Source organism: Pelophylax lessonae (assembly GCF_965119305.1).
Source record: "Pelophylax lessonae genome assembly, chromosome: 9".
NCBI lineage: Eukaryota > Metazoa > Chordata > Amphibia > Anura > Ranidae > Pelophylax > Pelophylax lessonae.
The window spans coordinates 90,220,030-90,232,135 of NC_138776.1; the positions used below are offsets into that span (position 1 = coordinate 90,220,030).

Consider the following 12,106-nt stretch of genomic DNA (forward strand, 5'->3'; position numbering starts at 1 on the left):
CTGCAATGCTCAGTCCTCCTCCTCCGTGTTTTACAGACATTAGGTACATTAAGTAGTAGTAGTTCCGTATGGGTGACTTTAGTTTTGTGCATGTGCATTCACTACATTGTGCATGGATTTGTACATATCAAGTAGGGGAAGCTCATTTTAAAATTCGTCTTGCGGCTTAAATTTTTCTAATTTTTACTCCAGATCCCTCAGGTCATTTGTATTTCTTTTGTAGTCTAACGTATGTTTTTCTTTATATGCAAAATAATGCCTTAGATATAAAGAGCATATGTTTATTGTATGTTAGATTCAAAGAGCATAATTGTTCTTTCAATGTTAGGCTAAATGGTTGCCTGCAACTGCAATGTTGGGCTAACATACAGTAACAAATGCTTTTTCTATCTAAGGCACTAAAAGTACATATAAACCCCACTCCACTCTCGAGTACAGCTACCCGATGACTGCATTGTAAGCCGAGTGACATTTCTTATATAGATAAGGGGCAGGGCAAACACAGTGACGTCACATGGTGGCACCGCCCCTTCATGACGTCACAGACCGGTGCATGCTGGGGGGGGGGGGGGGGCACATTTCCAATCTGCCATTCAGTTGTCCCTGAATGGCAGATTTGAAATGTGGTCACCCAAGTTAGATCTGAGATTGAGACTGCAGTGCACTTAAAGATCAGGAATATGTCATGTTTTTATTGCTGTCTAGGTATATTCACCCTCTCAATTTGTCCTAGTGACCAGTGTCCCCATGACAGAAAACAAAAAGGAAAATAAAATGTTACAGTTTTCTCCAGGAGCAAAGGGGAAATCTTCTAATAAGGACACTTTTTTTCCCTGTCTACAAGAAGTCCCCTGAATTAGAGAGAGATTTTGTCTTCTTGTTGCATATCTAGGACAGAAGTGAAGAGAAATCTCCCCAACAAGGACACAGGCAGAAAAATAAGTTGATGGATTTTAACCCTCACCCCATACAAGATTCAGAATTTAGGCTTTATACATGCCCTTAACATGAGCAGACATGCAAATTTTTTTCTGAGTGACATCACTCTACTATATTTTTTCCTGAGGTAAGTTTGTATAAAAACTGGAGAAAAAAAATTGGACCCAAAATTGATTTGTTGGTCACCGCTACTAATCAGAGTTCTTTCCTAATTTATCTATAAAAGAAAAATCCACTTCCTTTCTGCAGTTTTCACAAATTGGCTCCCTAGATCACCAGGTAGAGGTCATTTTTTTTTTTTTTTTTTGAATACATGAGAGACCTAAAGAAGATCGCAATTATTCAGGGCAAATTCAATTTTAATGAAAGCTAATTTTTCACATAAATGCAATGTTAATAAATAGACAAATATAGAATATACAATCAAGTACAACTCAGATTTATTTTTTATGAAATGAACATTAAAAATATATGCATTTTATATGATTTAATCTGACATTTTTTACTTAATATAAAGTGTGTGGCCTGGTGAGTGTGCTTTAAATGATGGTGATTGACTCACTTAGAGCGATTGTTTGTGAATGTCACAGTCAATGCTATAAAAATATGTCCCAAGGTTTTATCTTAAGATTATGTACAGTATATTGTAAATCTCTTTTACATGTTTGTGCATTATTTTGTGCCTTGCCTGCAGATCCTGCTTAAAGTAAGACTGACTGATCCTGGCCAGCACATGAGAACTCCCAGCAGAACAAAGATGCTCTGCCAGTCAAAGTCTACTGTTAATATATAAAGATTTATCTATTCTTTTTTTCTCTGATGTAATATCTATAAGATTAAAAAAGACAGTAACCAGCCAATTCTGCAGTCATCTGAATATACTTTTCTGGGATCATCTTGAGTGGAATTATTGACATACGATATGTTTTATCCTGTTGGTGTGCATCGCCACCTCCTCATGGTGATAAAAGCAATAACCTGAAGGGTGCTATATTTCACTGTGTCAAGTTGCCCACTCATATATTATAACTTTGCCAATAGCTAAGAAATACAATAGTCCTGGGTGCAATATATTAGTTTAATTGGAGCATTCAGTACAACATTGGGTTTTATGATGCTGTTTTCTTGTCTGGTATTCTGCTTTTTTTGACAAAACATTTACCTGTGGCTCGAGATAAGAGCTTAAAAATCTCTTCTCTCACAAGGGCTCCTCCAGTGTGATCCCCTTGTCGGAGCTCCTTGTTAGTGTTGCATTAATATTCACAGACAGTTTGGACAATAAGGTCAAGATGTTCCAAACCTCATGGAAGTCAATGGGGAAAAAACTCTATTAGGTCTCTGGAGGCAACTACAGCAGACAAGCAAAACAAAATGGCATAAGAGAACCCCCAGATTTCTGGTACAGACATGTTGCTTAAAAAAATGAGTACATTAGTGAGGAGCAGCTATTTTATACTGCTTCGATGATAACATTTGGAAAGGTAAGTAGAAAAGGAGCACCTGGTGTCCAATAAGATGCAAGTTGGAAGGTATGTTAGAAGACATTTATTGAGAATAGAAATAAATAAATTGAGCCAATGTGTTTTGGGGGAACAGGGAATCACTCCCCCCTTCTTCAGGGCTGTTGCTGCATTTTGATGGGTGGGAAGAATCCCTAAACAGGTGTGTCAAGGGCAAGCATTAGGGGGATGACTGTCAAAGTGTCAGTAAGTGTTTGGAGAGGCAGCTTTTGCGATGACAACATGGGAAAGATACAAATCCATAAAGTTACAGCTTAATGATGGTCCCTTAATGATGTGCATGCTGTTACCGAATCATTAAGGGTAATTTCTGGGCCTGTACATTTTATAATAGTCACTGCAGAAATAAACCACCATCACATCTCTGTTCATAAAAAACAGTAGACACATGGTAAAGCACATGGCACCATTTTGCTTGGGCAATGCTGTATGCTCTGTGGTGTTTTGGGTGTCTAGATTGGGGTGTTGACAATATGGAGGCTCCCTGGAAAAAGGGATTTTAAGAGAAGGACAAGAAAGAGGAGGCAGAGGTGGAGAAGGAGGAAACAGGGGTACAGGTGGCAGAGATGGGCAAATCTCGCACACCTTAGAGTGATGCCGCAAATTCAATATGTGTACCCCTTGTGACTTGCTTCCCAGCTAGATTTACCCAGTAAAAGATATGCACTGCCCGTGCTTACTGCACTACATATCAGTGGACAGTTGCACCCTATCACTGCCAGCTTGCTGCAGTGACAGGGCCACCTTCAAGGTAACATGGTCGTACATGACAGAGATGTATTTTTAGGTAAAAATAGTGGTGCCTCGGCTTTTGGGCTTGTGTGGATATTACAGGGGAAAAAGTGACAGAAAGGGCTGTGTCTGCTAATCTGTAATGTTTTAGTGCTATAAGCTGTGTATGACTAGTATGGAGGCGTGTGGATGGCATGAGGGGGCTTCTTTTTCCCAAAAACCTGTGGGATGGAAGGCTGGAAAGCAATACAACAACATTTGTTGGAGTGAATTGTGATGATAGGGAGGGTGATGGCTGCACTTCCAGCCCCAGCTTCCTTCTTCTGGATTTGCCACTCTGTCCCGCATCATTCCTTGAGGTGGTGAATTCTGAGGTTCTGCTAAACCTCCTAGACAAAGTTGTGTCACTCTGTGTAAAGACAGCAGAGGGCTATTTGTGTGCTTTAAACAGGGAGGGAAGCAGGTAGAGGAGGAATATGCATCTACAACACTGGTAAAAGGAGCAGGGGGAGCCAGTTGCCCTGTCTCCTAGGCCAAGTGGGTCCTCCACTGAGCTGGGTGGTCAATCTTCATATGGTTATTCAAGCATGCAGTGCCCCAGTTTGTAAACCTTATTGCTTTGTCTAAAGACCCTAAATATGGGTGTAACAAGGTGTAAATAGGTAAAGAAGCCTTTCAGGAAAAATCGTCTTGTTTTTTTATACTCCTAATAACTAAGGGCAGGTCTGTTAAAAAGCACTAATTAATGCAGCTCTGCAATAATTCTTAAATATATTTTTAAGTACAGTCAGTGCAAGTACCTCATTGGCCTGGTTCACATGGGGTGTACTAAAATGTACAACTGCTTTGTGCATACTTGTGCAGGCGTTACCATTGATGTCAATTGGGACAGAGCAGCTGAATGGACACAGCTGCTGCTCCCACTTTGACATCCATGTGAGTGTGGGTGGGCAGATGTCCCTGAACTCATACAGTGTGCATTTGGAGACATGTACTCACACCCACACAGATGCCAAATTGGGAGCAGCAACTTTATCTGTGCAGCTGCTATGTCCCAGTTGATATCGATGGGAATGCCTGCACATGGATGTACAAATCACCTGTGCATCCCTGTGAGAGTAAACCTGGTTCTCACAGGTGTACGCTTTTGTATGCCCCATGTGAAGGACAGTATCTGTATAGCAGAACTGAGACTGGAAGAGGGGAAAGGAATGCATTAGTTGTGCTTCAATGCATGGAGCAGGTTAATCAGAGGTTAATAGGAGGTGTAAGTTTTATGACTGGATGGAGTGAAATATATACTGTATTTACCTGCCCAAGAATTTATATTTTATCTAAATATTCAGCTGTTTGCCTATCAGACTCAATTGAAATAGGGGGTAGGTACAATTATTTATTGTAAGTAAGCCTGTGTATATCCAAAGGTTGGGCACTGATGCCTTAAGATCTCACAGGCATAGCAGAATTGCTTTGAAATGTGGAATTGCTGTATGACCATTCAGATCCGTAAAGAGCTTATGCAGTAGTAATAAGAGCAGTAACAGTGGGAAAAGGGATGTGACCCTTGTTAGCTATTCAGGATTCTGTTTACTTGGGTGAGAGTGAAAGTATTAATACTGCTTGCCATTGCATGTTGTACTTTGACTTACTAAATAAGCCTGTATGAGTACTGTTATATTTGAATGGGCCTATATCCATGTAATGTGCCTATACTCTAAATCTTTCAGATTCCCCTGGCAGATCTAAGGCCAAGATGGGGAACTACTGTGTATGTGTAGCTATATGCAACGACGTTATAAGCAAGGCTTTGATAAAACCAAGATGAAGAATACACTGATTTTGTAAAAAAAAGCTGCATGAAAGGGTCCAATTCTCAATAAAGCTTACAGTAAAACCAACTGTAATATACAAAAATTTCAATCCAAATATGTAACTTACTATGGCGCATTATCTTCATTCCCATAGTTTTTTAAGTTGGTTGCAGCAGTTACTCCACAAATTATAAAAGGTACTCCACCACTTATGAGATAGAACCTGTGAAGACAAAAATGTTTTAGTTTATGAGGTTTTCTGTTTCATCATTTATCCATTCTGGTCTTGAACCACCCAGTAAGACAGGTAAAGATAAGGGTGATCAATCTTGAAAGACTGAGGTTTTCATAGCTAATAGATTGTGGCCATTCAGAGACTTGGTAATGTGGAGAGCCTTCCTTTTATCTGATACTTACAAGTCTGTATACCCTCACTGACCCAAAATTAATCAATGTGATTGTTCTTAATAGCTTTAAAGTATGGCATATGACTGGAATTGAGGAGGTCAGTTTAGAGAGAATGACCATATACAGTTGTGCTCATAAGTTTACATACCGTGGCAGAATTTATGATTTCTTGACCGTTTTTCGGAGAATATGTATAACACAAAAACTTTTCTTTCACTCATGGTTAGTGTTCGGCTGAAGCCATTTATTATCAATCAACTGTGTTTACTCTTTTTAAATCATAATGACAACAGAAACTACCCAAATGACCCTGATCAAAAGTTTACATACCCTGGTGATTTTGGCTTGATAACATGCACACAAGTTGACACAAAGCGGTTTGAATGGCTATTAAGGCTCCTTTCACACACTCCGTCCGTTTCCGTTTTTCTCAGCGGGGGATCGAGCCGCCGATCCCCCGCTGAGCAGCAGGAGGACAGCTGTGTCTCCGCGCTGTGTGCGGAGACACAGCTGACAGTTCCCCATGCATCTCTATGGGGGAAATCGGATGTCAACGGACCGTAAGTCCGTTCTCACCCGATCCCATCCGATCCGATCCGCTGGACGGATGGAAAATAGGGTTTCCATCCGTCCAGATTTGACGGATCGGATCGGGTCGGATGTCAGCGGACATGTCTCCGCTGAAATCCGATGCCCCATAGGAATGCATGGGGGGACCGTTCAGATCTGCCAAAAAAACGGACAGGCGGATCTGAACGGTCCACCTGTGTGAAAGGGGCCTAAAGGTAACCATTCTCACCTGTGATCTGTCAGCTTGCAATAAGTGTGTGTGTGTTTGTATAAAAGGTCAATGAGTTTCTGGACTCCTAACATACCCTTGCATCTTTCATCCAGCGCTGCACTGACATTTCTGGATTCTGAGTCATGAGGGAAAGCAAAAGAATTATAAAAGGATCTGCGGGAAAAGGTAGTTGAACTGTAAAAAACATTAAAGGGATATAAAAAGATATCCAAGGAATTGAGAATGCCAATTAGCAGTGTTCAAACTCTAATCAATGAGGGGTTCTGTAAAACCAAACCATGGTCAGGTAGACCAACTAAAATTTCAGCCACAACTGCCAGGAAAATTGATCGAGATGCAAAGATAAACCCACAATAACTTCAGGTGAAATACAGGACTCTCTGAAAACATGTGGTGTGGCTGTTTCAAGATGCAAAATAAGCAGGCATCATATCATTGAGTCACTCTGGGGAGATCTCAAACGTGCAGTTCATGCAAGACAGCCCAAGAATTTTAAGAAACTGGAGGCTTCTTGCCAGGAAGAATGGGCAGCTTTACCATCTGAGAAGATAAAGAGCCTCATCCACAAATACCACAAAAGACTTAAAGCTGTCATTGATGTTAAAGGGGGCAATGCACGGTATTAAGAACTGGGGTATGTAAACTTTTTATCAGAGTCCTTTGGGTAGTTTGTTGTCAATATGATTTAAAAAGATCAAACACAGTTGATTGATAACAAATGGCTTCAGCCAAACACTAACCATGACTGAAAGAAAAGTTTTTGTGTTATCGTTCATATTCTCTGAAAAACGGTCAAGAAATCATAAGTTCTGCCAGGGTATATAAACTTATGATCACAACTGTATATGGTTAAAATGGGATTGCAATTGCCACGTGTATAATATTTTCCTTTGAATGCAGTTCCAGATTCTGCCTTTGTGTTCCATGATATATAAACACTCTGTCCTTATCTACAGGACCATAGTTACTAGTCTTGTATTGAGACATGATTGTGCCCTCAACAGAACTACAGTTAAAGTCGTTGTAAACCCTCACATATAGTGAGTGAACTGAACAGCCTCGGGTGATAGGCATAGATTAAACAAATCATCCTACATACAGTATCTCACAATGAGCACACCCCTCACATTTTTGTAAATATTTTTATTATATCCTTTCACGTGACAACACTGAAGAAATGACACTTTGCTACAATGTAAAGTATTGAGTGTACAACTCAACACACAGCCATTAATGTCTAAACCGCTGGCAACAAAAGTGAGATCACCCCTAAGTGACAATGTCCAAACTGGGCCCAACAAGCCATTTTCCCTTCCTGGTGTCATGTGACTCAGTGTTACAAGGTCTCAGGTGTGAATGGGGAGCAGGTGTGTTAAATTTGGTGTTATCGCTCTCACTCTCTCATACTGGTCACTAGAAGTTCAACATGGCACCTCATGGCAAAGAACTCTCTGAGGATCTGAAAAAAAGAATTGTTGCTCTACATAAAGATGGCCTTGGCTATAGCAAGATTGCCAAGACCCTGAAACTAAGCTTAAGCACGGTGACCAAGAACACACAGCGGTTTAATAGGACAGGTTCCACTCAGAACAGGCCTTGCCATGGTTGACCAAAGCACTTGCTCAGCACCATATCCAGAGGTTGTCTTTGGGAAATAGACGTATGAGTGCTGCCAGCATTCCTGCATAGGTTGAAGAGGCGAGGGGTCAGACTGTCAGTGCTTAGACCATACGCCGCACACTGCATCAAATTGATCTGCATGGCTGACATCCAAGAAGGAAGCCTCTTCTAAAGATGATGCACAAGAAAGCCCAAAAACAGTTTGCGGAGGACAAGCAGACTAAGGACATGGATTACTGGAACAATGTCCTGTGATCTGATGAGACCAAGATAAACTTATTTGGATCAGATGGTGTCAAGCGTGTGTGGCAGCAACCAGGTGAGGAATACAGAGACAAGTGTGCCTTGCCTACAGTCAAGCATGGTGGTGGGAGTGTCATGGTCTGGGGCTGCATGAGTGCTGCTGGCACTGGGGAGCTACAGTTTGAGGGAACCATGAATGCTAACATGTACTGTGACATACTGAAGCAGAGCATGATCCCCTCCCTTCAGAGACTTGGCTGCAGGGCAGTGATCCAACATGATCACAACCCCAAACACACCTCCAAAACAACCACTGCCTTGCTAAAGAAGCTGAGGGTAAAGGTGATGGACTGGCCAAGTGTGTCTCCAGACCTAAACCCTATTAAGCATCTGTGAGGCATCTTCAAATGGAAGGTGGAGAAGCGCAAAGTCTCCAACATCCACCAGCTCTGTGATGTCGTCATGGAGAAGTGGAAGAGGACTCCAGTGTCAACCTGTGAAGCTCGGGTGAACTCCATGCCCAAAAGAGTTAAGCAGTGCTGGAAAATAATGGTGGCCACACAAAATATTGACACTTTGGGACCAATTAGTACATTTTAACTGAGGCGTGTACTCACTTTTGTTTCCAGCAGTTTAGACATTATTGGCTGTGTGTTATTTTGAGGGGACAGCAAATTTACACTGTTATACAAGCTGTACATTCACTACTTTACATTATAACAAAGTGTCATTTCTTCAGTGTTGCCGCATGAAAAGATATAATAAAATATTTACAAAAATGCGAGGGGTGTACTCACTTTTGTGAGATACTGTATATAGATATATATATATATATATATACACACTAAATATACATGGCATCATCCATTACATTTTAAATGTTGCATTTATCCAAAGCTAAAAGCACCATCTCACATTCTTTCTTTATGACTGCTCATTGGGAGGTGGTGGGAATTACTTCCAAGAGAGTTTTATATGGTGTCACAGGGCATCTTGTAGCACACTAGGAATGGTCATGAACCAATCCGCTTTGACTAGCAATGACATTACAAGAACAAAGTCATCACAAAGAAAAAGCTCCTAGTAAATAATACTGTACTCTCATCCAGTCGCACTTATCTGTGAAAAAGAAATGCCTGCTTTTTTGAACCAGGTAACAAAAGGAGCGAATACTCCTGTTATACAATACACATTGCATTAGTGCCAACATTATCTTCTGTAAACATAAAATACACATTTCAATTGAGGATAGTTAAAGTGACACTAAACTCATTTTTTTTTTTAATAACAAAAAAAAAAAAAAGCAATATGTTTAAATATTGGAGCAGAATGTATAGAAGGAATCCAGATTGTGGAGCTGTTCCCACCATGCTGGCCCAGGTCCTGCCCCTGCTTCTTTTTAGATGGGATAGTCACATACCTGCCCTTTTGGAGAAACAATGCTATGTCATGTCCCTCTCTTCTGACCTGAGCCATGTTACCCAGAATAAAAAACATCTAATCCAAAAGCATTTTCAGTGCTATATCGCAAATCGTTTAATCACACTGGCACAATAGTATATTTTGGCTGAACTAGATCAGGGGTGTCAAACTTAAATTCATCACGGGCCGTATTAGTATTATGTTTGCCCTCAAAGGGCCAGTTGTATCAGTAAGACTAGATGTCCAGAGCACTCCACCTTTCCTTACATTAGATGTCAAAAGCCCCCCCACCCTACCTTACATGATCGTGCACCCCCATTACTTGCGATGCTCATGGGAAGAAGCTGAGGGCAGAGCCAGTAAGAAGAAAGTGCAGGCTCTGGAGGAAGACCAGAGGATGGCTGGGTCAGCTGCCAGAGCCTGCTGAATGCTGAGACCAGGGGAGTAGTAGATGAGGGGGTGCTTCGGCTGCACAGAGAGGCGCAGAATCTGTAGGAGGAGTTCTATCCTCCTCTCTGCTGCTGCCTGCTGAGATGGGGGAGGGGGGATGCAGAGATCCGCCTCTCTGCTGCTGCACAGAGAAGCGCAGGATCTGGTGGAGGAGTTCTGTCTTCCTTTCTACTGCGAACTGCTAAGACAAGGTGGGGGCATAGATGAGGGGGGTGTGGCATCTGCAGGAGAGGTGCAAGGGCCACATGAAATAGCCAGGCGGGCCCACGTGCTTTGTGTTTGACACATGTGAACTAGATGGACTTGTGTCTTTTTTTCAAGCAGACTAATTATGTAATGACATTTCTTCTTCACAAAACAACAGTCACTATCACAACTTCCTGACAGTAGTCTTTAGTGCTGAGCACTCGGTAAAGTCACAGTACCATTGCTGGCCATCTTCCCATATGTTACTGGATTCCCACAGGTAGTTCACACATAGGGTCATTCCTCTCTTACACATAGCGTGCTACTCATTTAGGCCCCAAGGTAGTTATAAACCAAGCCACAGGACTTGCTAGATGAAGGTCCAGGGTTGCAAGGTTTCTCCATCTACCCCCTATGTGTTGTCCTCTGATCACCCTGGCAGTTCAGCCCTCCAGAGGGCTCTCTCCACCAAGCAAAGAACTACATCTTGTTGACCTGTAGTGTCCTGCTCCCATACACCAAGTCCCCTTGGCCCCACCTACAGCGGGCATATAAAAGGGCATCAACTCCATCTACTGCATCACCACAGGAGGGGCTAAAAATAAAGTGGCACTACACTTGCCATCATGTACCTTCTATCTCTCTCTTTCTTTCTTTCAGCTCTCAAATTTAAGCTTTTTTCTGTTATTCCCATACTTCCTTTTCTAGAGTGGCTATGTTTGTTCTCCATGCTCACCTTGGATGTAGCCACCCTCTCCTGCTTCTCCCGAGATGGACTATATATTTACCTGCAGATACATTCAGCTCTGTGGAAACTGTAGTACACATAGAGCGGAGCATGTGGCCAGAAATGCTTCATCTACACTAGTAGCTGCATCAGTGGAGCATAGGGAGTGTGCAAGGGCAAAAAAAGAAGCCTCAAAACTGTTGGACGTGCAACAACATGTACTATGTACTCTGAAGTATAGATGGTGCTGTAGTGATATACTAGTGTCTGTGTGTTGAGATATGCTTGTATATTCTGCACAGGAAGACAGTTTTTCTTTCTGCTCTCTGCTGTAATGCTGTTCTCAAACATGTATGCTGTTCTCTTACACAAGTAAAGCTGAATTCTACGTTCCTCAAGATCTCGGAGCCTTATCTTATCACATAATCAACAAAAATAATGGTAAGAGACTTTTTAAACAAATAAATAAAACACAACCATACTGTAGTATACTTTATATTTTAGAACAATTGATGTTCAAAAAAATTGTTGATTGTCACTTTAATTCTTTTCCAAGCTAGTTACATAGACTATTAAAAATAAAATATAATCAGCGCAAATAACGACTATGTACAAATATCTCACAATACTTATCATTTGCCTAATAGTGAGGCATGGCTTGCTGCTAACACCTTCCAGAGTGTGTTCACCAGTTTCTCCTCATACCATAAAGTGCAAATAATAAGTGTAGCACAATCACTCATATGTTCTAATGTAGTAAAATAATAAACAAAATAAGGTTACAACAACTTGTATAGTTGATGCAATATATAACAGTGTCAAAAATGTCTAAGAGCCGGTTCACACTGAGGCGACACGATTTCGGAGGGCGACCTGTGAAGTCGCGTGCACCGCTGTGCACCGTGACTTTGGCGCGACTTGCAGGGACTTCACATAATGGAAGTCTATGCAAGTCGCTCCGAGCTCGCCCCAAAGTAGTACAGGACCCTTTTTCTAAGTCGGAGCGACTTGTGTTGCTCCTATTAGAACGGGTCCTGTACTACTCAATGGACCGCGACATACCGCGACTTGTCAGGCTGACAAGTCGCGGCAGTGTGAATGGGCTCTTAACTGCAAATATATGCTCCACCACTGTGTCAACTCAAAGTGATATTTCATATAATATTATCCAATGTGTTCAGTGACCACCTCCTCTAGATAGATTGCCTGCTCACCTCCAGTCTATGACCCCACTACAGAGTCATAA

General features: G+C 41.6%; 1 protein-coding gene across 3 annotated transcripts in view; it reads right to left on the reverse strand.

The window, feature by feature from the left end:
• Positions 1-12,106, reverse strand: part of ADGRA1 (adhesion G protein-coupled receptor A1) — a 1,278,841-nt gene that overhangs the window by 14,156 nt on the left and 1,252,579 nt on the right. For all 3 annotated transcript variants that reach the window (XM_082267510.1, XM_082267512.1, XM_082267511.1), the window contains one exon: positions 5,130-5,225. In XM_082267510.1, the coding sequence (XP_082123636.1) occupies positions 5,130-5,225 (96 nt within the window). The remainder of the gene's footprint in view (positions 1-5,129; positions 5,226-12,106) is intronic.